Here is a 25,476-nt window from a genome sequence, read left to right on the forward strand (position 1 = left end):
GAGAATAAAGTCCTTGAAAACGCCAGTTTGAACTAAGGCTTAAATGGGATAGAACTAAAAGTTCACTTTATCCTGCCAACCAGAGGATGAAGACTTAGGCAGGAAACCCAAACTTATTTTAGACAAATTAAAGAAGGTACATTCTCTATACATATGAAAGTTGTAGTTTAATTAAATTTCATGCATCTCATATTAGCTGGGCCTTCCTGGTGATTACTGAATTGAGCTATCCGTCTCTCACGGCAGGCCCACCTTCAGCTGAGCCTATTTTTTTCCTACAATTCCTAACATCTCGCCACAGCCCTCCTGTTCCAGCAAGCCCTGTGTCTTTCTCTGTACACAGTTTTGGCTCTCGCAACTGTGTCCATGCTCAGATCTCAAAATGCATTTTCATCGAGTTACCCAAATGCATCGCCAGCTTTAGAACTGACAATTATTGGTAATGGCCTTGATCTTTTCTCCATATGGTCTTACTAATCATGCTCCCCTTTCATTTTGTGTTAACCAAATTGGTGCTTCTTTCTGCCATGAAATGCATATCTTATCATTGAATGGAACATCCTTCCATGCAGGCCAGAGCTCCAATCTGTTTAGGTTGCTTCACATTTCAGTGTTATCCATCATAGCATGGACACTCTTGAGCTGATATTCTCTAAATGCATTATAAGCATGTATCATCCTTGTTCTGTCCATGCGAGTGAGCTGGTTTATAAAAAGGGAAAGGAGGATAAAATAAAGAGGCAAAAGGGAAGGGAATATGCTGTCATAGTGCCCTTTATTGCTACAGTTGAACTGAAATATCAGCTCACATTTCTGCACCATGGAGCAGCTCTTCTGGAATTCTTCTGCCTCACTTCCCAAGGCAGTGTTACGATTTCTCCTTGACTTTAGACTCACAATCTTCTGCCTGTCATTTCTCTTAAACATAGAGTAGTGGTGTTGTGGGGAGCTTGAGAATTTAGCAGAGGAGCTATATTTTCTTAAGCACTTATTTCTGCTAAATTGTGGCTCTCTAATTACCCTGACATTGGAAATCACTCAAGATTAGTCCTTCAGTAATCAGAAAGGAGTGGGAATTTGGCACACCAACTAAGATACCATGGTGTAAAGTTTGTATTCCTTAAATAAAAGGTTTCTTTGGGGGAGGGTAGGGAGGACACCACTTGGAATACCTGCATCCCATATAGGAGCGCCTGAGTTCAAATCGTGGTTCTGCTCCTAATTCTAGCTTCCTGTTATTGTATACGGGAGAGATCAGCAGATGACTGAGTTCACTGGGTCCCTCTCACCCATATGAGACACCCTGCTGGAGTTCCTGGCTCCTGGATTCAGCTTGGCACAGCAGCAGCTGTTACGGGCATTTGGAGAATACATCAGCAGATAGGAGATCTCTCTCTCTCTGCCTGCCTGTCTCTCTCACTTCAAATAAACAAAATAAGAATAAATAAATAATGAAATAGGCCTCTATTTTGGTGACACTTAAATGTCCGAATGGAAAGGATAGTCATAATCGTGCCTTTCTCAAACTCTGAACATATGGTAGCCATTTCCTTTTTTTATTACTATTTTCATTTATTTATTGGAGAGGCAGAGGGAGAGAGAACTCCCACTTGCTGGTTCACTCTTGAAATACTTGCAATAGCTGGGTCTGGGTCTGGGCCAAGGAAAAAGCCAGGAGCTAGGAACTCAATCCAGATCTCCCATCGGGTGGTAGAAACCAAATTACTTGATCCATCACCAGTTGCCTCCAGGGTGTGCATTAGCAAATAGCTGAAGTCAGTAGTCAACAATATAATCCAGGCACTCCCATGTAGGACGTAGGTATCGACCTGCATCTAAACTTCTAGGCTAAACACTTGACCCATGGCAGCTATTTCTTACCATTCTTATCTTTTTTTTTTTTTTTTTGACAGGCAGAGTGGACAGTGAGAGAGAGAGACAGAGAGAAAGGTCTTCCTTTGCCGTTGGTTCACCCTCCAATGGCCGCCACGGCCGGCGCGCTGCGGCCGGCGCACCGCGCTGATCCGATGGCAGGAGCCAGGAGCCAGGTGCTTTTCCTGGTCTCCCATGGGGTGCAGGGCCCAAGCACTTGGGCCATCCTCCACTGCACTCCCTGGCCACAGCAGAGGGCTGGCCTGGAAGAAGGGCAACCGGGACAGAATCCGGCGCCCCGACCGGGACTAGAACCCGGTGTGCCAGCGCCGCTAGGCGGAGGATTAGCCTAGTGAGCCGCGGCGCCGGCCTCTTACCATTCTTATCAATTTATTTCTTGTAGTAAGAAAACCCTTTAACAAGACTACAAAGTAAGAAAAAGTCTTTATTTAATATGTCTGCTTGTCAATAATTAGATATAGAACCTTTAAAAGTAAATTTGGTTTTATCATTATAAAGTAATAATGAAGATATGTGTGTATGTATATGTAAATATATATGTGCATGTGTACATAGATGTACCTTAAATATATACATGTGCATACATGCATATAAATTAGAACATACTGGTATATGGCTAACACATAAACAATCTGGGAGAAGATGATGTAGAATGAATTTGGAAGGGTTCTATATACTATCTCCAGGATGATAGGAAGTTGATCATGGAAGGCACAGTACAAAAAGCTTAAGAACCTAGATTCAAATCTCATTTCTAATCACTTGCTATCTGTGACTTTGGGCAAGTTACTTCTCTGTGCTCCAGTTTTCACCTGTCAGAGAGGATATGGTCCCTTTTCTCTGTCTCCATGTTTGTTAAACCTTGATTGGCAGAGGTCCTGGCTTAGTTCATGGTTGAATTTTTCATTATCATCATATTATAACTGTTAGGCTGGTCCAGTGGCCCAATCTCTCAAGATGCAGGGGATCAGGTCTGAGCAGTTAGGTGTCTTCTTAGGACACTGGATGACTTTGGATGACCTCTTCTTATGGGACTGTTTCCTTCTATGATCTGTTGGGTCAACCAGCAGTCAGAGGGAACTTGATTGAGAATAAGATTTCTCAGAATTGCCTATTTTATTCATGTCTTATTCATATATCTCACAACCAAGCAATAATTGTGGTAATCTATGGTAGATATTCTCAATAGTTCTTGTCAATGTGTAGTCATTGATAATGTGCCTCTGGAGTCATCTTTGACTCATGTACCTGGGGCAAATCACTCTAACCAGGGAGAGCATTACCACATGCACAAACCATAACTCACCATGAGTAAACACCATCTAATAAAGCTAGTCTGAGTTTTAAGACTCTTTTCAGCTTACCTTCTGTGAAATAAACATGCTAGAAACAAGGCACAAATACTAAACAAATTCAAGTGGGTTCTATCTTCACCACAGTGCTGATCTTAGAAAGCTATGCCAACCACAGTGCTGACCTTAGAAAGCTATGTCTGTCTGTCTGTCTATCTATTTCAAAGACAGACATAGAAGGAAAGAGAAAGATTCTTCCATCCACTGCTTTACTCCCCAAGTGGCCACAATGGCCGGGGCTGGGCCAGGCTGAAGCCAGGAGCCAGGAGCTTCCTCCAGGTCTCCCACGTAAATGCAGGGGCACAAGCACTTGGGCCATCTTCTGCTGCCTCCCCAGACACATTAGCAGGGAGCTGGTTTGGAAGTAGAGCAGCCGGCACTTGAACTGGCGCCCAAATGGGATGCTTTGGCACAGCAGGTGGAAGCTTAACCTTCTATGCCATAGCGCCAGCCCCAAAGCTATGTCCTTAGCACAGTAATACCGTGGCTCGTGGCTGTTTAAAATTGTCTGAGTCTACTCTGTGTTCTTTTGAATATATTTAGTGGTAGCAAGTGTTAATCCTTTAAGAGTAGATTTTATTTTTATGGAAGACCTAACAGTCTTACAAAAGCCATGTATTATATATGTAAAAGCCTATAAGGCTGAAGAAATACCATTTTAATCAAAACAGACTTCAATGATAAAGTATAAATTTTTTTGATATGAAATGAAATTACCCCGAAGAGGAAATGCCCTGAGCAACAGACTCTCATTGTAATAACTTTGAAGAACAGCTTTCATTTCAGTACTGGGTTTGTTTTAAAAAACGGTCATATTATCTCTGTAGCTACATTTCTGTTTTGCAATCAGATATTGTCCTATGATGTGAGAAAATCAAGCATTTGGGAAACAGTTTTAAGTTCAAAGGCTCTTTCTGAAGAAATGATAGTGGGGTGCTATTATGAGTGTAAGTTTGACATTTGGGAGGGTGTAAAGGATTGCTATTGTTTCTTACAAGTTGCTTTATTGTTGCATAATCTTGGTATTTAAATGACTGGGTCTTATTTCTTATCCCTTGAAATAAGACCCAGTCATTTAAATATTAAAATTATTTGCTTTGTTTGCTTGCTTTTTGTTCTTAGACCAATGTAGCACATTATAATAATCCTGATGAATTTGCTTCTCTACCAAATGTTTAAAACAAGTGGAATGGTTTTAAGCAAAAAAAAAAAAAAAGAGAGAGAGAGATATTCAAATTACTTTCCTGAGCTTTTAAATGATTAAATAAATAAAGACATAAAATGTGCTGTCAACAAGTTAGTATTCCAATAAATAGTAAATTAGATTCTAGCATTTGGAGTGCCTGTACATTAGGCTAAAAGCTAAACTTAATTTTTTTCAGTATATAATAAATCTTGTCTTGTTGAGCACTTTAGGTTCCAAGTGGATTTTTTTTTCATTTTTTGCCAATTATTGATCATGCGGATACATAGCATATTGATTTGACCAAAATTATTTTTTAGTATTGCATAAATTCCATTTATTTATTTCCTCCCTGTCTTCATGGTTGTTTGATTTTATCTTTTTTCAGCATTTACTGCCCATGAAACACACAGGGAAGAGTAATTTAATGGAGAAAAGCGGGAGGCAGGAGAATATTGAAACAAAGCTACTAAAGTAGGAAGGCATGGAGGTACAAAGGCCCATGTAAGGGTGATAGTGGCCAAACTGAAAGAAATGACATGCAAACTGCCTACAAGACCCCCCCTAGCAGGCAAAGCATAGGATAACTTTATCTTGTGAAAAAAAGCAAGATGAGCAAAAATAAATAAAATAAGTTCTATTTTGACATTTTTGCCCTGGTCATTGATTCACAGTGTAAAAGCTTGTTGTGTAGCTCTTAATATATAAGGGCACTTCCAAAAGTTCATGGAAAATAAAATTGATAATTTTATTTTGATGAAAAAAGGTTTTAAACCATGCATATGGGAGAGCTTCAAAATGTTCAAATAAATGTGTATTATGAAAAAACTACACATGGATTTCAAAATTTATTTTGCACTAAAATCATATGTTTGACTCCATTTTTCCACGGACTTTGTGAAGTGCCTTCATACTAGCCAATAGATTTAAACGTATACTCAACTACACTTCATTGAGCAACAATATAAGACCTGAAAAAACATACAATACAGTTATATAAAGTATCATTTTTCCCAGCCTTATTGAAATATAATCAATTTATATACCCTAAAACTCACCCTTTAAAAAGTGTAATTCAGTACTATTTCATATATTCAAAATATGTAACAGTAAAACCAATTTTAGAATGTCTTTATCAACCCAAAATTTTAGAAATCCTTTGCCCTTTAGTCATTCTTCCAAAGTCATCCTTTGTCCCTCCTCACTGGCCTTAAGTAACCACTGCCTACTTTTTCTCCCAGGTTTTGCCTATGCTGGACACCATGTATAAAAGGAATTATGCAATATGTGGTTGTTTACGATCGCCTTCACTTTACATAATGTTTTAAAGGTTGATGCACGTTGTAGCATATACCAGCATTTTATTACATCACTTGTTATTTCTGGTATTCTATTGCATCAGTGTCCTGTATTTATTTATGCATTGATCACTTGAGGACATTTGAATTTTTTCTGCTTTTGGCTATTATAAATAATGCTTCAATGAGCATTCATGTACTAATTTTTATGTCAGCATATGTTTTCATTTCTCTTGTGCATATCCCTAGGAGTTGAATTGTAGTGACTCTGCTTAACCTTTTGAAGAACTGCTGAACTGTTTACAAAGTGGCTGAACTGTTTTATGTTCCCATCAGCAATGTATGAAGATTCCAATTTGTCTTTATCCTTGCCACTGCTTTTTATTAGCAGTCCTTTTGGTTTAGTTACACTACGGGGTGTAAAGTATCATCACAGTGTGGTTTTAACTTGTATTTTCCTGATAACTATTGATGTTGAGCATCTTTTTTTATCCTGGTTAGAAATTTATATCTATTCTCTGGCAAAATGACTATTTAGATCCTTTTGCCCATTTTAACTGAGTTATTTGTCTTTTTATTATTGAGGTGTAGAAGTTCCTAAAACATACAACACAGAAACTTATCCAAATATATGATCCTCAAATATTTTCTTCCATTTTTGGGCTTACTAATTTCACTTTCTTGATCCTTTACAGTACTTTTCAAAAGAAATTTTGGTTTAGTCCAACCCATTTTTTTTCTTCAGTCACTTGTATTTTGGTGTCATATCCAAGAATACATTTTTAAGCTTTATTTATGTATTTGAAAGGTGGAGTTCCCAGAGAGAGGGAGAGATAGAAGAAGAGACAGAGATCAGTCTCCCATCCACTGGTTCACTTCCCAAATGGCTAGCTAGAATGGCCAGGACTGGACAAGGCCAAAGCCAGGAGCTTCATCCAGGTCTCTCACATGGGTGCAAAGTATTGAGTAGTTGGGCACCTTGGGCAATGCTCTGCTACCTTCCCAGACATGTTAACAGGAAGCTGAATCAGAAGTGGAGCGGTGTGACTCAAACCAGTGCCCACATAGGATACTGGAGTTCCAAATGGTGCCTAACCTGCACATACCACAACACAAACCCCCAAAATCCATTGTTAAATTCAAGATTATATATTATATATATATTTATTCTAAGAATTGTCATGCTTTCAGTTCTTAAGTTAATATGTGTGATCAATTCCAGGTTAACTATTTTATGTGATATGGGGTAGGGGTTAAACTCCCTATTCTTTTGCATGTGGATATTCAATTGTCCCAATACCATTTGCTGAAAAGGATATATATTTTTCATTGAATTGTTATGGCACCCTACTTGAAAATCAGTTGGCCTTAAGTATTAGGATTCATTTCTAGATTCTTTGATTTCCACTGTTAATTGCTAGGGATATCCCATGCCATACTACACTGTCTTATTTATTGTAGCTCTGAGAAACATTTAAAATCGGGAAGTTTGAGTCATCCAAATTTGTTCTTTTATAAGATTCTTTTGATTATGTTGAATCCTTTCAATTTCTATATGAATTTTAAAATAAGCTTCTCAATTTCAGAAAATATACATTCGGGGTGTTTTGTAGTGATTGTGTTGAATCTGTAGATCAATTTGGGGAGTTGTCATCTTAACAATATTGCCTCCCAATACATGAACAAAGAATGTCTTCATTTATTTAGACCTCTATTTAATTTCCTTTCAACAATGTTTTATCGTTTTCAGAGTATAAATTTTACATTTATTTTGTTGTATTTACTCCAAAGATTTTTATTATTTCTCATGCTCATTTAAATAAAAATGTTTCCTTAGTTTATTGCTACTATATATAAATTGCAATTCATTTTTGTCTATCAATCTTCTTTGCATTAAGCAACTGATTATAAAGAATTTTAGTGGATTTCTTAGGGTTTTAACATACAAAATAGTGTCATCCAGAAGCATTTTATTTCTTTTTATTGCCTAATTGACCTGGCTAGAATCTATAGCACAGTGTTCAATAGAAATATTAAGGGATATCATTCCTTTATTTCTACTATTAGAGAAAAAACTTCCAACCTTCCCCATTAAATATGATATAAACTGTGGTTACTTCATAACTGCCATTTATCAGATTGAGAAAATTTGTTTCTATTACTAATTCATTAACACTTTTTTTGTTTCCATAAACTTTCATTGATTCCAATATCTTTTTTCTTTATCTTTTTTTTAATTTAACTTTTATTTAATGAATATAAATTTCCAAAGTACAGCTTATGGATTACAATGTTTCCCCCAACTCATAACTACCCTCCCACCCGCAACCCTCCCTTTTCCGCTCCCTCTCCCCTTCCATTCACATCAAGATTCATTTTCAATTCTCTTTATATACAGAATATCAGTTTAGCATATATTAAGTAAAGATTTCAACAGTTTGCATCCACATAGAAACACAAAGTGAAAAATACTGTTTGAGTACTAGTTATAGCATTAAATCACAATGTACAGCACATTAAGGACAGAGATCCTACATGAGGAGTAAGTACAAAGTGACTCCTGTTGTTGACTTAACAAATTGACACTCTTGTTTATGGCATCAGTAATCACTCTAGGCTCTTGTCATGAGTTGCCAAGGCTATGGAAGCCTTTTGAGTTCACCGACTCTGATCATATTTAGACAAGGTCATAGTCACAGTGGAAGTTCTCTCCTCCCTTCAGAGAAAGGTACCTCCTTCTTTGATGACCTGTTCTTTTCATTGGGATCTCACTCACAGAGATCTTTCATTTAGTTGTTGTTGTTGTTGTTGTTTTGCCAGAGTGTCTTGGCTTTCCATGCCTGAAATATTCTCATGGGCTTTTCAGCCAGATCCGCATGCCTTAAGGGCTGATTCTGAGGCCAGAGTGCGGTTTAGGACATCTGCCATTCTATGGGTCTGCTGTGTATCTCGCTTCCCATGTTGGATCGTTCTCTCCCTTTTTTGTTCTGTCAGCTAGTATTTGCAGACACTAGTCTTGTTTATGTGATCCCTTTGACTCTTAGTCCTATCATTATGATCAACTGTGAACAGAAATTGATCACTTGGACTAGTGAGATGGCATTGGTACATGCCACCTTGATGGGATTGAATTGGAATCCCCTGGTATGTTTCTAACTCTACCGTTTGGGGCAAGTCAGCTTGAGCATGTCCCAAATTGGACACCTCTTCCTTCTCTTATTCCCACTCTTATATTTAACAGGGATCACATTTCTGTTAATTTTTAACACTTAAGAATAACTGTGTATTAATTACAGAATTCAACCAATAGAATTAAGTAGAACAAACGAAAAAAATACTAAGAGGGATAACGTATTAAGTTGTTCATCAACAGTCAGGGCAAGGGCTGATCAAGTCATTGTTTCTCATAGTGTTCATTTCACTTTAACAGGTTTCCATTTTGGTGCTCGGTAAGTTGTCACCAATCAGGGAGAACATATGATATTTGTCCCTTTGGGACTGTCTTATTTCACTCAGCATAATGTATTCCAGATTCCTCCATTTTGTTGCAAATTACCAGATTTCATTGTGTTTTTTTTAATACTGTATAGTATTCTTTAGAGTACATATCTCATAATTTCTTTATCCAATCTACTGTTGATGGGCATTTAGGTTGATTCCAGGTCTTAGCTATTGTGAATTGAGCTGCAATGAACATTGAGGTGCAGACCGTTTTTTTGTTTGCCGATTTAATTTCCTTTGGGTAAATTCCAAGGAGTGGGATGGCTGGGTTGAATGGTAGGGTTATATTCAGGTTTCTGAGGAATCTCCAGACTAACTTCCATAGTGGCTTGACCAGTTTGCATTCCCACCAACAGTGGGTTAGTGTTCCTTTTGCCCCACATCCTCGCCAGCATCTGTTGTTGGTAAATTTCTGAATGTAAGCCATTCTCACCGGGGTGAGGTGGAACCTCATTGTGGTTTTGATTTGCATTTCCCTGATTGCTAGTGATCTTGTTGGCCTGTTGGCCATTTGGATTTCCTCTTTTGAAAAATGTCTATTGAGGTCCTTGGCCCATCTCTTAAGTGGGTTGTTGGTTTTGTTGTTTTGGAGTTTCTTGATCTCTTTGTAGATTCTGGTTATTAATCCTTTATCTGTAGCATAGCTTGCAAATATTTTTTCCCATTCTGTCGGTTACCTCTTCACTCTCCTGACTGTTTCTTTTGCAGTACAGAAACTTTTCAATTTGATGCAATCCCAGTACTTAATTTTGGCTTTGACTGCCTGCGCCTCCAAGGTCTTTTCTAGGAAGTCTTTGCCGGTGCCAATATCTTGCAGGGTTTCTCCAATGTTCTCTAATAACTTGATGGTGTCGGGTTGTAGATTTAGGTTTTTAATCCACGTTCAGTGGATTTTTATGTAAGGTGTAATGTATGGGTCTTGCTTCATGATTCTGCATGTGGAAATCCAATTTTTCCAGTACCATTTATTGAATAGACTGTCCTTGCTCCAGGGATTGGTTTTAGATCCTTGATCAAATATAAGTTGGTTGTGGATGTTTGGGTTGATTTCTGGTGTTTCAGTTCTGTTCCACTGGTCTATCCATCTGTTTCTGTACCAGTACCATGCTGTTTTGATAACAACTGCCCTGTAGTATGTCCTGAAATCTGGTATTCTGATGCCTCCGGCTTTGTTTTTGTTGTACAAGATTGCTTTAGCTATTCGAGGTCTCCTGTGTCTCTATATGAATTTCAGTATCATTTTTTACAGATCTGAGAAGAATGTCTTTGGTATCTTGATTGGTATTGCATTGAATCTGTAAATTGCTTTTGGGAGAATGGACATTTTGATGATATTGATTCTTCCAATCCATGAGCATGGAAGATTTTTCCATTTTTTAGTATCCTCTTCTATTTCTTTCTTTAAGGTTTTGTAATTCTCATCGTAGAGATCTTTAAGGTCCTTGGTTAAGTTTATTCCAAGGTATTTGATTGTTTTTGTAGCTATTGTGAATGGGATTGATCTTAGAAGTTCTTCCTCAGCCGTGGCATTACTTGTGTATACAAAGGCTGTTGATTTTTGTGCATTGATTTTATATCCTGCTACTTTGCCAAACTCTTCTATGAGTTCCAGTAGTCTCTTAGTAGAGTTCTTTGGATCCTCTAAATAAAGAATCATATCGTCTGCAAAGAGGGATAGTTTGACTTCTTCCTTCCCAATTTGTATCCCTTTAAATTCTTTTTCTTGCCTAATGGCTCTGGCTAAAACTTCCAGAACTATATTGAATAGCAGCAGTGAGAGTGGGCATCCCTGTCTGGTACCAGATTTCAGTGGAAATGCTTCCAACTTTTCCCCATTCAATAGGATGCTGGCTGTGGGTTTTTCATAAACTGCTTTGATTATATTGAGGAATGTTCCTTCTGTACCCAATTTGCTTAGAGTTTTCATCATGAAGAGGTGTTGAATTTTATCGAATGCTTTCTCTGCATCTATTGAGATAATCATATGGTTTTTTCTTCTGCAGTCTGTTAATGTGGTGTATCACATTGATTGATTTGTGAATATTGAACCATCCCTGCATTCCAAGGATAAATCCCACTTGGTCTGGGTGAATGATTTTTCTGATGTGTTGTTGTATTCTATTGGTGAGAATTTTATTGAGGATTTTTGCGTCTATGTTCATCAGGGATATTGGTCTGTAATTCTCTTTCAATACTGCCTCTTTTTCCGGCTTAGGAATTAAGGTGATGCTGGCTTCATAGAAAGGATTTGGGAGGATTCCCGCTTTTTCAATTGTTCTGAATAGTTTGAGAAGAATTGGAGTTAGTTCTTCTTTAAATGTCTGGTAGAATTCAGCAGTGAATCCATCTGGTCCTGAACTTTTCTTTGTTGGGAGGGCCTTTATTACTGTTTCAATTTCTGTCTCAGTTATGGGTCTGTTTAGGTTTTTGATGTCTTCCTGGTTCAATTTAGGTAGGTTGCATGTGTCCAGGAATCTATCCATTTCTGATAGATTTCCCTGTTTGCTGGCATACAAGTCCTTGTAGTAATTTCTGATGATTCTTTTTATTTCTGTGGTGTCTGTTGTTACGTTTCCTTTTTCATCTCTGATATTATTGATTTGGATCTTTTCTTTTTTTAGTTAGTTTTGCCAATGGGGTGTCAATTTTGTTTATTTTTTCAAAAAACCAGCTCTTCACTTAGCTGATTTTTTGCAATTTTTTTTTGTATTCAATCCTGTTGATTTCTTCTCTGATTTTAATTATTTCTCTTCTCCTACTAGATTTGGGTCTGGTTTGTTGCAGATTTTCTACATCCTTGAGATGCAGTGAAAGCTCATCTATTTGGTGCCTTTCCAATTTCTTGATGTAGGCCCCTATTGCTATAAACTTTCCTCTCAACAATGCTTTTGCCATATCCCATAAGTTTTGATATGTTGTGTTGTTATCCTCATTTACTTCCAGAAAGTTTTTGATTTCTCTTTTGATTTCTTCTATGACCCACTGTTCATTCAGGAGCATGTTGTTCATTCTTCATGTCTTTGCATATGATCTAGGGATTCCTGAGTTGCTAATTTCCAGCTTCATTCCACTGTGGTATGAGCAGCTGCATGGTATGATTCTAATTCTTTTGAATTTGCTGAGACTTGCTTTATGGCCTAGTATGTGGTCAATCCTAGAGAAGGTTCCAAGCACTGCTGAGAAGAATGTAAAATCTTTAAATGTAGGATTGAAAGTTCTGTAGATATCTGTTAGATCCATTTGGGCAATAGAGTCGATTAAATCTGCTGTTTCATTGTTCATCTTCTGTCCGGTTGATCTGTCTATTTCTGAGAGTGGAGTATTGAAGTACCCCAGTACTATTGTATTGGAATCTAAGTCTCCCTTTAAGTCCCTTCACAAATCTTTTAAATAAACCAGTGCCCTGTAATTTGGTGCATATATGTTTATAATAGTTACATCTTCCTGTTGAATTGAACCCTTAATCACTATATAGTGTCCCTCTTTGTCTCTCTTAACAGTTTTTGTGTTAAAGTTTATTTTGTCTGATATTAATATGGCTACACCTGCTTTTTTCATTTCTGTTGGCAGGGAATATCTTTTTCCAACCTTTCACTTTCAGTCTGCATGCATCTTTGTTGGAAAGATGTGTTTCTTGTAGGCAGCAAATAGATGGGTTTTGTTCCTTAATCCACTCAGCCAGTCTGTGCCTTTTAACTGGAGAGTTGAGTCCATTAACGTTCAATGTTACTATTGATAAGTAGTGACTTTGCCCTGCCATTTTCCCAAAGATATTTTCTAGTATATGCTTTGAGCTTCTTATGATCTTTTACTGGTAGGTTTTCTTCCTTTACCTTCTTTCATATTGATGGCTGTGTTTCTGTGTGTAGCACATCTTTAAGCATCTTTTGCAGGGCTGGACGCATGGCAACAAATTCTTTCAATTTCTGTTTGCTATGAAAGGTCTTTATTTCACCTTCATTCACAAATGAGAGCTTTTCAGGATATAATATTCTCTGCAGGCAGTTGTTCTCTCTTAGTACCTGGGCTATATCTCGCCATTCCCTCCTAGCTTGTAGAGTTTCTGATGAGAAGTCTGCTGTGAGTCTAATTGGAGATCCTCTCAGAGTAATATGACATTTCTCTCTTGTACATTTTAGGATCTTTTCTTTATGTTTCACTGTGGTGAGTTTAATTACAACGTGTCGTGGTGAGGATCTCTTTTGGTCATGTTTACTGGGGGTTCTATGAGCTTCCTGTACTAGGATGTCTCTGTCCTTCTCCAAACCTGGGAAATTTTCTGCTAATATCTCACTAAAAAGACCTTCTAATCCTTTTTCCCTCTCCATGCCTTCAGGAATTCCTAGAACCCGAATGTTGGTTTTTTTTTAATAGTAGCCTGTAGATTCCTGACAATATGTTTTAGATTTCTAATTTCCTCTTCTTTTCTTTGCTTTGACTGTATACTTTCCTGTTCTCTGTCTTCTAAGTCCGATATTCTCTCTTCTGCTTCACCCATTCTGTTTGTAAGGCTCTCTAATGTGTTTGTCATTTGATCTATTGAATTCTTCATTTGATTATGATTTCTCATCACTATCACAGTTTCATGTTCTACTAGTTGTTTCATTTCATTTTGATTCCTCCTTAATATTTTATTTTCATGAGAGAGATTTTCTATCTTGTCCATTAAGGATTTCTGTAGTTCAAGAATTTTTGTTTTTGAGAACTTCTTAATGTTCTTATCAATTTTTTGAGATCCGCTTCTTGCATTTCTTCTATCTCATCAACTTCCTAACCTTGAATTGGGGTGTCTTTTTCATTTGGGGGCATCATAGTGTCTTCCTTGTTCTTGTTACCTCAGTTTCTGCGTTTGTCTGGCATTGTGGAGATATTCTTTGGTTTCTTCACTGTGGTGCTTTTTCTCATTGTATTATGACTCTAGATTAAGTGGACTGTCTGCTTTTGATGGATCCTTAGTGGCTGTGATGGGTGTGCCAGAGAGCTCTGTTTGGTTCTTCAGGGTTAAGGGTGTGCCAAAGGTAACTCACCCAGATTGTTCTCCCGCTCGCTCTCTCTATTTTTTTTTTTTTTTTTGACTCAGTTGGGAAGTAATTCCAGAAAGCTGAGTGGAATTGAGGAAGTTGATATATGAAATCTGGCTCCTGTGGGTATTCGTCTGCTCTACCCCTGGGACCACACAAAGAGTTTATGCAGCCCTCAGTGTGGTCTGAAATTTCTCCACAGCCTCTCACCAGGTTGCCAAGGTTACCGAGTTTGTGTACTCGGTGAGTTCTCTCGGCCCCCCCCCCCTCAGATTTTCACAGTCTCAGTTCGTTAGCTCCACACTTTCATTAAGTCCTATCCTCCTGTTATTTCTCCCCACCAGAGTCAGGTTTTTCTGCTTGGCTGATGGCAGGCGCCGCTTTACGTATGTCCAAAATGGTGCCTGCTCTTTGTCTTGCTCGGCTTTGTAAGGTGAGTGGAGAGAGAGGCTAGTGTCCGTGCTGGTTCCCCTTATTTATTAGTTTTTTTCTCTCCTCCAGTCAGCCTGGTGAACTTTCCCCAGCAGGGCTTCAGGCCTCGTTCCCTCTAGGCTCTTTCTGCCTTTCCCCGCCAATGTCTTGGGTTACCAAGGTTTTTGTCTCACCTCCCCTTCCAGCATTGGCGCGCAGACTCTGTGGCTAGGCTTCCACGCAGTGGGTGACCTTGCTCTCCCTGTAGGTCCTCCGTGTCACATCCACTAGATCTGGAAGAGTTTCCTCTGCAATTTTTTCCTGTGCCTTTTCCTGAGACTACAGTAACTACACTTTTATTAAACTATCTTTTCCCAGACTATCGGTGCGCACCCTCACTATTCCGCCATCTTGGCTCCGCAATTCATTAACTCTTAATCATGAAAGGGTGTTCAATTTTTTCTATGTATTTTGAGATGATCATATGTTTTATGGATTTTTATCCTATTAGTATAGGATATTACATGGTTCATTTTTCTGGGGATTAATCAACATTGTGTTCTGGATAAATTGGACTTGGTTGCATTGTATAGTCTTTTATATATGCTAAGGTCTTAGGTTTCCTAGTACTTTGTTGAGAAAATTTGTTTTATGTTCTCAATAAATATTTATCCACAGTTTTCTTGAGCTGTTTTTGTCTCATAGTCTAAGTTTGGAAGAATGCCTTTTTCTGATTTTTCAGAATTTGTAGAGAATTAGGATTAATTTTTCCTTAAACATTTGATAGAAATTGTCAGTGCATCACTCTGAACCTGGGCTTTTCTTTTTGTGTAGTGCTACTTTTTTAAAATTACTTTTGAATCTTTTATAAAAGATTCATTATAAATGACTATTTCATATTTAGTCAGTTTTTGTCGTTTTTGTCTCTCTAGGAATTTGTTCATTTCATCTAAGATTTCTAATACATTGGCATACAGTTCTTCATAGTGTTTTATAATTATTTTGATAAGGTCAATTATAATGGCCCTTCTTTCACCTCTGATTTAGTGATATAAGTCTTCTCTATTTTAATTGTTAATCCTGCTAAAGTTTTGTCCATTTTATTAATCATTTCAAATAAACAATTTTTGGTTTCACTAAGTTTCTGTATTTATTTCTCTATTCTGTTTCATTAATTTCCATTGTAATCTATTACATCCTTGTTTTCACTCTCATAGCTTGATCTTCATTGCTCTCCTTCTTCTAGTATTTTAAGGTGAAAGCTATATTGTTGATTTGCGATCTTCTTTCTAAATCTGGATATTTAAAACTATAGCTTTCATCACTGTTCTAGCTGCATCATACAAGTTTTGGTATCTTGGGTCTTCATTTTCATTCCTCTCAAAGTATTTTTTTTTTACTTTTTCATGATTTCTTCCTTTACTAATTCGTTATTTGGAAGTATGATAGTTTGCACAAATTTGTGAATGTTCTAAATTTGTTTGTGGTATTTAATTCCATTACACTGTGTTCACTGAACATACTTTATGTGATTTAGAATTTTCTGAAGTTTATTGAGGCATACTTTATGAACTAATACATATTCCATCTTTTGTGTACTTTATGAACCAGATATTCTGCTGTTTGGTAGATTAGTCCATAGATATAAATTAGGTCTAGTTGGTTGATAGTATCTTCTAAGTCTTCCAGTATTTTGTTGAGTTTCTACCCAGTTGTTCCTCCCTTTACCTAATGTTAATATTCAAATCTACAGTTATTAGTTATTTATTTCTTGCTTTATTTAATTATTTACTTCTTGCTTTATTTCTGTCTGTGCATCATGTCTTTTGGGGCTCTGTGGTTAGTTGCATGTACATTTGTAAATGTTATATGTTCTTGAAAGAGTGATCCTTTTATCATAAAATACCTTCTTTAGCTGTAGTTACATTTTATACTTATAATCTATTTTGTGTGACCTTAGTAATTACTGCTTTGTGTGCATAATACATACTTTACCCATCCTTTTACTTTCACCCTATTTATATATTTGAATCTAAAATAGTCACCTGTAGACAACATATATATGCCACAGGCGGAGGATTAATCAAGTGAGCCACAGCACCAGCCCCAAACATATGGCTCAGTCTTGTTTTTATCTAATCTGAAAATCTCTATCTTTATTTAAAATTAGAATTAATCCATTCACATTTAGTGACATTATTGATGCAATTGGATTTACATCAGTAATTTTACATTTTTCTGTGTCTCATGTGTTTATCTGTTCCTCTTCTATATTGTTTTTGCATTAAGTGAACATTTTAATTCCTTTAATTATTAATGATTTTGCTATATTTTTACTTATTAATTATTTTAAGTATGCAAGTGTGTTTCAAAAGTTTGTGTGGAAATAAGGATTAAAATATAAGTTTATTTTGGTTCAAAAACTTTTAAATCCATTGATTTTTTTTAAAGTTTTATTTATTTATTTGAAAGTAGGAGCTACACAGAGAGAGAAGGAGAAACAGAGAGATGGGGTTGGGGGAGGGTCTTCCATCCCAGTTGGCCGCAACAGCCAGAACCGCACCAATCTGAAGCCAGAATCCAGGGGCTTCTTCCTGGTCTCCCATGTGGGTGCAGGGCCCAAGGACTTGAGCCATCCTCCACTGCTTTCCCAGGCCAATGCTTACTCTATGTATATCTTTGAGGTAAGATTGGCACATGTAGTCATGGCATCTAGAGTTTCAACTCCAGGGACAGCCAGCCAGAGCCACGCTCCATGCATCCACACTGTCCCTTTCTTGACTTTTAGTTTATCAAGTTGCTCTTATCATTGAAAGAATCGTCAAGCATCACTAACATCCCAAGTGGGAAAATTAGGACCACCTCTGAGTTAAGACTGAGAGACACATAGTGGGATATTAATTTAATAAACCACACTGTGCAACATCTGAAGTACCCAGAAAGATTCATAACAGATAAGCCATAAATGCTATTTATTTACCTTTTCATTTTGTTGAGCACATGCACCTTGCAAGTCACAGGCTATCCATTATTTATTGAATTAGATTTTTATATCCTTATTCTGGTCTTGCTCTGTTACTAGATGACTTCTGTGCCCCTAAAGCTCAGTAGTTCATAGCTGTTTCTAGCAGAACTTACTGTGATGGTGAAATACTCTGTCTCCATGTCCAGTATGGAGCCAGTAGTCATTTGGGACTGATAAGCCCTTGAGGAACTGAATTGTTTAATCGTCAATCATTTAAACCTAATATTATGTAGTTCCCTCAAGAGGCTCTCAGACTGGACCGAGGAACTACCATTTCTGATATCCTCTTCCATAATATTGTATGATTAAACCTTGTGATATAGATTAAAGGGAAGAACCTTCAAATCAGTGCCAGAATTTTCATAGATGATAAAATTCATGCAGTGGGCCATGGAAAATTTTTTAAAGAAGCTAACAGGTATCTGTCAGCCTTCTAGAAGCTCAAATAGAGACAAAGAGGTGGTGCAAATCCACTTATGTGGGGGCCACAGCCAAGAAATTAGAAGCAAAGTACCTTGGGTCTGCCCAGGCCACACAGGAGGACATCCTCAGTGCTTCCCTCTCACAGACCACAAGGACAGGAGATGCTTTTTCTGCTTGTGGCAGACAGGAGAGGGAAGAAGGAATCTTCAAAGGGACAGTTGGAAACATTTACTTTATGCAGGTAACGGTTGAATAAAGGGAATAAAACCTGTGCTGCTCTCCTTCGCTCTTTTCAAAGAGTGTGCTTATAGACATTTTGCAGACCACAGGAGCGTCTTCCCAAGTAGGCTTTGAAGTGGGGAGACGGAGGATCCCATTATCCTCACTCCCCAGACAGGCATATCCTTTACTCTTTTCCAGTTTATGTTTTTCAGATATGTACTGATGAAAGCCAAACTACTGTAGATAAAACAGATGGAACCAAAGTAACCTGTCCCTGTGGGATAAAACATGATAATAACAAAGATTTGGGTTTCTTTTTTTTCTTAAGATATAGATGTTTAACTTCAGATCAGTGTATGTTCATGACCATGGTAGCTTGCCCTTTTCATAATAAGAAAGACATTATACACTGTGATTTAATTGTCTCAAATAATATGGTAACCTTATCCCAGCTGCTCTCAAACATTTTTTTAAAAAATCCTTTTAGCATTTCAGTCTAATGAAAGGCTGTGCTACAAAGCCTCTGACATTTAGCATTTCATTTTCTCTGGGCCCATGTCAAAAGTGGAAGCAGAAACAAAATAAGGACTAATGTTCACTCCCAGCCCATCGTACTATTTTAAAATGTCTCCTTAGGTGCATCTTTTAAAAATCATTTTCCCTTTGTAAGGAAAAAGCATGCCTCAAGAAAGAGGTGAAAGTCACATTCACTTGACATTGGGCACAGGAATAAAGCCTACAGGTAAATTTAATGTTCCCACAGGTGCATTCATGCTGCCTCATCCCTTTGTTCCCAGGTCATAGATCTGTACTGGGGAGTTGATGAAGATGAATGGGACAGCCCAGAGCTCCAGAAGACACGCATGAAGCTGCTGGAAGATTGCCTGAAAACTTCTGCAGGTCCATGTTTTGTTGTGGGTATAAAAAAACTCATGCTCTATATTAAATTGTAGATGAATGTGAGAATTCTTGCTGACTGATGATACTTTAGGCAATTTTAAAGAGAGAGGGAGTCTTTCTTTTTTATATCTAATTAATTCTAAACTCTCTTTCCCCTCAATACCTGAGAACAAAAACTTCATCAGCTTTTCATAAGAAGTTCTGCAAATTAACGGCTACTAATTTGAAATGGTAAAGGATGACTTGGTTTGACAGCAATCTTAACAACACCTTATGATCAGCAACAAGAATCACTATCACAGTCCCACAGTAATTATCCTAGCTTTCCTTGTCCTATTGCATAATATATTCCATAACAGTATTTTCATTTCTCAACTTTGGAAATTCTGGCATTTTTTAAACAGAGTGGCTGAAACATTGTTAAGCCAAATCAAACACAACAATGCATCAAATCAGCCAATGGGAAATGGTGCCCTGTGAGAGAGTTGTTTCTGTGGTAATCAGCTAGATGCTCATTACAAGCTACAAATTGACAGAGGTTTCTCAAGTGGAACATTATTATTCGTTCATTATTGTTTTCTAAAGAATGCCCACTCCTCTATGTAAATGCTGTGGTAATAAGATAAGTAGGCCATTCTGTGGCTGGTAATTGTGTGAAATCACTGCTTTAATTTAGCTTCAGATAGCTTTATCTTGAATTGAACCGGCTCCCAACAGTCAATAGAGAAGCTGGCCCTTTCAACAGGGGAAGCTCTGGGGCTTGCACGTGAGCACTGAGTGAGTGCTCTGAAAAACAAATCATATCATACCACTGAGGCTCAAGGCTGGTGTGCTTAAAGAGTGTTTAAAATTTATCTGTGGGGCCAGCATTGTCTCATAATGGGTTAAGCTGCTGTCTGTGATGCCAGCATCCCATATGGGCACTGGTTTGAGTTCAGGCTGCTCCACTTCCGATCCAGCTCCCTGATGATGTGCCTGGGAGAGTAGTAAAAGATGGACCAAGTGCTTGGGCCCCTGCTACTATGTGGGAGACCTGGAAGAAGCTCCTGGCTCCTGGCTTTGGTCTGGCCCCACCCTGGCCATTGCAGCCATTTAGGGTGTGAACCAGCAGATAAAAGATCTGTCTTTCCCACCCTCTCTCTTTGTAACTCTGACTTTCAAATAAATAAACAAAGCTTTAAATGTGCATATCTACATTGAACTCCACATAGTGTTAGTAAGACCTACAGAGATGAGGGGGAATGATGCAGGCAGATAGGATAAATTAAATTAGATTTGTGAGCTGAAAGACCATGCTCCCTGTGTGATCTCATGTCCCTACCTGACCCCGCCTGTAGGCCCACCTGCCAATCAGGCTGTGTAACCACTCCCACTTGGAAGTGGATAAAAGGTCTGGAACACAGTGTGCCCCACCCTTGTTGCCCCACACCTTCAGGTTCGGGCCACTTGCTCCTTGCTTTCCTGCCTGCACCATGTTCCATGTGGCTTGTTCCTGGCCTGCTCTCTGCCTGGTATGGACCCAACTTAGCTTCTAGACTTCTCTTTCTCTGCTAAATAAAGCCCTCACTCCTGCATGTTTCTCTCACTGAATAAAAATCCTTAAAATCTTAAAAAAAAAAAAAAAAAAAAAAAAAAAACGACCTACAGAGGTAAAATCAGAAATTAGCCAGCTGGGCCAGCGCCACGGCTCACTAGGCTAATCCTCCGCCTTGCGGCGCCGGCACACCGGGTTCTAGTCCCGGTCGGGGCGCCAGATTCTGTCCCGGTTGCCCCTCTTCCAGGCCAGCCCTCTGCTGTGGCCAGGGAGTGCAGTGGAGGATGGCCCAGGTGCTTGGGCCCTGCACCCCATGGGAGACAAGGAAAAGCACCTGGCTCCTGGCTCCTGCTATCGGATCAGCGCGGTGCGCCGGCCGCAGCGCGCCGGCCGCAGCGGCCATTGGAGGGTGAACCAACGGCAAAAAAAAAAAAAAAAAAGGAAGACCTTTCTCTCTGTCTCTCTCTCTCTCACTGTCCACTCTGCCTGTCAAAAAAAAAAAAAAAAAAGAAAAAAAAAAAAGAAAGAAATTAGCCAGCTGATGGTCAAGTTCTTAGCAAGAATACTAAAGTGCCTAAGGATCTCCAAAACAATGCTTTTACTATGCTGTATGGGGTAAATTATTTGTTCATCACATACTTATTAAGAACTACTCTGTGCCCGGATCTGCTCTTCATGATGGAGTGTAGTTGGCTGACCCATATAAAATTATATCTGTTGATTCAGCTTCTTATGATTCAACCTTAGAGTTGAACTAAGAAGATGATATCCCTGGCCGGTGCCGCGGCTCACTAGGCTAATCCTCCGCCTGCAGTGCCGGCACACTGGGTTCTAGGCCTGGTCGGGGCGCCAGATTCTGTCCCAGTTGCCCCTCTTCCAGGCCAGCTCTCTGCTGTGGCCTGGGAGTGCAGTGGAGGATGGCCCAAGTGCTTGGGCCCTGCACCCCATGGGAGACCAGGAGAAGCACCTGGCTCCTGGCTTCGGATCAGTGCAGTGCACCGGGCCGCAGCGCACTGGCCACAGCGGCCATTGGAGGGTGACCCAACAGCAAAGGAAGACCTTTCTCTCTGTCTCTCTCTCTCTCACTGTCCACTCTGCCTGTCAAAAAAAAAAAAAAAATGATATCCCTGCCCCTGTGGATCTTGCATTTATCATGTGGGTGGAAGGGGGAAAGTGAAAATAAAAATAAAAAAAAGAAAGAAAATAGTAAGTAACATGGTGATGATTGATATGGATAAAAGTAGAGAAAGGAGAGCTTTGCTTTTTCAAGTATAGTTGAAGAAAACCTCACTGATGTGATGACTTTAGAGGGGATTCAGGGAGCAAGGCAAGAAAGAACCCGGCACATACTCAAGGTTGCAGTATTCCATGGAGAAGGGCTGGGCATGTGCATGGCATGTTCAGGGATGGTACTAGTAATGGGTAGGTGCATGTGGGGGGACAGATGGGAATGTGGGCTGTGTCCTGGGGCTTTGGTGTCTTTGTTTTTCCACTAGTGGAAGAGTAAGATCAGACAGAGCAGACTACAGTTGGCTTTTCATTACTTTAACTAAAATACTTGGGAGAAACTATTTAGGAAGGAAGAAGGTTTATTTTGACTTACAGTTTTGAAGGGCCACAGTCCATGACTGGGAAGGCCTCATCAGTTTGTCTATCTGTTGAGTCTGGAGGACGACAGGGTGTACATGGCCAGAAAGCTGATAGAGATGCCAAGCCAAACTCAGCTTAAATAACCAACCCTCTGATAAGAACTACCAATGAGTTCATGACCTTCCACTGGGCCCCCTCCTAGAAGCCTAGTTAGATCAATTGATCCATTAATCATGGACATAAGACTTTGGAGTTTAAAATCTACATGATTTGGGGAACCAAATCCTGTTTAAACCATAACAGTAGCTGTTAAAGATAGAAAACTGAGCCATTCTTTACGTGTACATAGCTAAACAACACTGCACAACCTACATAGACTTGTTCTCTCTGACCTTGTCAACACTCTCCTTGAGAGTTAAATAATGCCTCCTTAAAAGTTTAAACTCAAGTCTGGCCTGTGGCATAGTGGGTAAAGCTGCTGCCTTTAGTGCCAGCATCTCATGTGGGAGCCAGTTAGAGTCCCAGCTGCTCCACTTCTCAATCAGCTCTCTGCTAATGTGCCTGGTAAAACAGCAGAAGATGGCCCAGGTGTTTGGGCCCCTGCACCCACATGAGAGACAAGCTCCTGGCTCCTGGTTTCAGTCTGGCCCAGCCCTGGCCTGGCCATTGCATCCATCTGGGGAGTGAACCAGTGGAAGGAAGATCTCTCTCTCTGCCTCTGCCTCTGCCTCTGCCTCTGCCTGTCTCTCTCCCTCTCTATAACTCTGCCTTTCAATTAAATAAATAACTCTTAAAAAAAAAGTTTAGATCCAGTTTACTTTCTTCCTTTAACTAATTTTCAGTTAAAAACAGTAAGACTTCCTAGATCATTAGAAAGGAAGCATATCAATGTTTATAATGCATTTTAACTTTGAAAATATTTAATTTTATCCATATTTTATATTATTGATTTATACTAAATAAAATATATACGTGAAAAATTAAAACAAGAGGAAATTAATGTTGGTTTAAAAATACTGGTTTTTATATGAATTAATTCTTACTATAAGTACAGTTTTACTGCCCAAAATATACTAAAAAAATGAGAAAATGCTCATTGTTTTGAACTAGAAAGTCATGTAAATTAAATATTTTCATTTTTAAGTCCTTTCTTACAAAATTTAAATAAAAATGAATCTACAGTGTCGGTGCTATGGCTTAGTGGGCAAAGCCTCTGCCAGCAGTGCCAGCATCCCATATTGGTGCCATTTCTAGTCCGAGCTGATCCTCTTTCAATCCAGCTCTCTGCTGTGGCCTGGGGAAGTAGCAGAAGATGGTCCAAGTGCTTGGGCCCCTGCACGCACATGGGAGATCCAGAAGAAGCTCTTGGCTCCTGGTTTTGGATCAGCAAAAGCTTCAGCTGTTGTGGCCATTTGGGGAGTGAACCAGAGGATGGAAGGCTTCTCTCCCTCTGTATCTCCCTTTCTTTGTAACTCTACCTCTCAAGTAAATAAATAAGTATTTTAAAAAAGGTATCTTAAGCTTCAGATTGTCCAGGTATGTTTTGCTTGTAGAATCGAAGAAACAAAGATGTCTTCACATATTGTATTAAGCTTGTTCAGTTTAAGTTAGCTGTGATAGTTCTGAAATAAGTTCCAATAAAAAATTATTTCCAGTGTACTCAGAAGTTTCAGTAATAAGTAACTTGACTATCGCCAAAGAAATTTTAGAATAGACAAACGTTGAAAGACAGCTTTCTACTTAGCAATATTTAACTCTTTCAGGTAGAAGCCAAGAAAGGACCATTTACTTAACTGTTACTAACATATAAAATATTTCCATAGTAAATCTTTACTACTATATAAGCTGTTTCCACAGTTTAGGACACTGTTTCACAGTTTATGTAAGACAGCATATTTCTGTGAAGCAAAAGGATTATGGAGAAAAGGAAGTGGGAGAACACACAGTCTCTTTACAAATCTAATTGGAAAGAAAAATGTTCTGTTAAAGCTATAGGCCAAAGGACATCTGCTTCTGAGTAGAACAAGAACTTTTTTAAAACAAAAAAAAAAAAGATAAACATAAATATTCTGTTTTTAAATATAGTAGAGAGGTAGAGACAACATGGTTAAGCATGCGTAATTTCCAAAGATGAAAGAGTTCTTTCCTGGTGAACTAGCTTTACAGAAGAGGAACTCCAAAAGCATTGACACTTTTTTCCATAAGACATTTGCTTATCACTGGGCAACATGGAAGGATAGGCAACTGGGATGGAAAGAGTAATGTCTTCCATGGTCAATCAGTACTTGAGAACAAATTCTTATAGACCATACTGTGAACAGTCAGCAAGTCTTGCCTGTGAGACATTTTAATTAAAAGTAAACTTAATCCAATTAAAATGGAATGTAAATACAGCCCCATTCAGCTGTTGATGAGATTGTTATGATCTGCCTCTCTACCAGTCTATTTAGGAACTCCTAATTGAAAAGTTTTTTGGTCCACACAATGCTCAGAATACAAAAAAAAAAAAAAAAAATTACAAAGTACCAAAAGACAAGAAGACAAGAAGATATGGCAAGTAAACAAAGAAAAAGTAGATTATAGAAGACAATCTCCAAATGATCCATCTGATGAGATTAGTAGTCAAAAACTTTAAAATAATTATTGCAAGTGTGTGAATAAGATCAGAGGAAAAGATAGGTAAAATGAGTAAGAAATGGTTAATTTCAACAAAGTGGAATCTATAAAAGAATTATCAAATGTTTTTGAGTTAAAAGATGCAGTATCTAAGATTAACAACTCATTTGATTGGCTCAATAACAGATTGAACACAGCATAAGATCAGGTTTTTGAGCACAGAATTCAATAGAAAATATCAAATCCATGCAGAGATTTTTAACAAGAAAATAGTAAAAACAGAACAAGCAAGAGAGACAGTAAGGTATAGTCAAACAGTATCACACACATATATATAGAGTTACACAGAAAGAGAAAGTTCAAAACTGTTGAAGGACGGCAACCAGCAAGTCCAAGAAAGTAACTACTAACAAGAAAGTTGCACCTGAGTACCTTACAGTAAAATTACTGAAAACCAAAATTAGAGAAAGTAAGCCCTAAAACTAAGCAGAGGAAAAAAATCATTAC

General features: G+C 38.4%; 1 protein-coding gene across 1 annotated transcript in view; it reads left to right on the forward strand.

Moving 5' to 3' along the window:
• The window catches only part of NWD2 (NACHT and WD repeat domain containing 2), a 188,218-nt gene that overhangs the window by 88,073 nt on the left and 74,669 nt on the right, over window positions 1-25,476 (forward strand). The window contains exon 3 of the mRNA XM_008274917.5: window positions 19,127-19,243. Within this exon, the coding sequence (XP_008273139.4) occupies window positions 19,127-19,243 (117 nt within the window). The remainder of the gene's footprint in view (window positions 1-19,126; window positions 19,244-25,476) is intronic.

This window comes from Oryctolagus cuniculus, chromosome 2 (assembly GCF_051225735.1).
Source record: "Oryctolagus cuniculus isolate XC-2025 breed Fujian yellow rabbit chromosome 2, ASM5122573v1, whole genome shotgun sequence".
Taxonomy (NCBI): Eukaryota; Metazoa; Chordata; class Mammalia; order Lagomorpha; family Leporidae; genus Oryctolagus; species Oryctolagus cuniculus.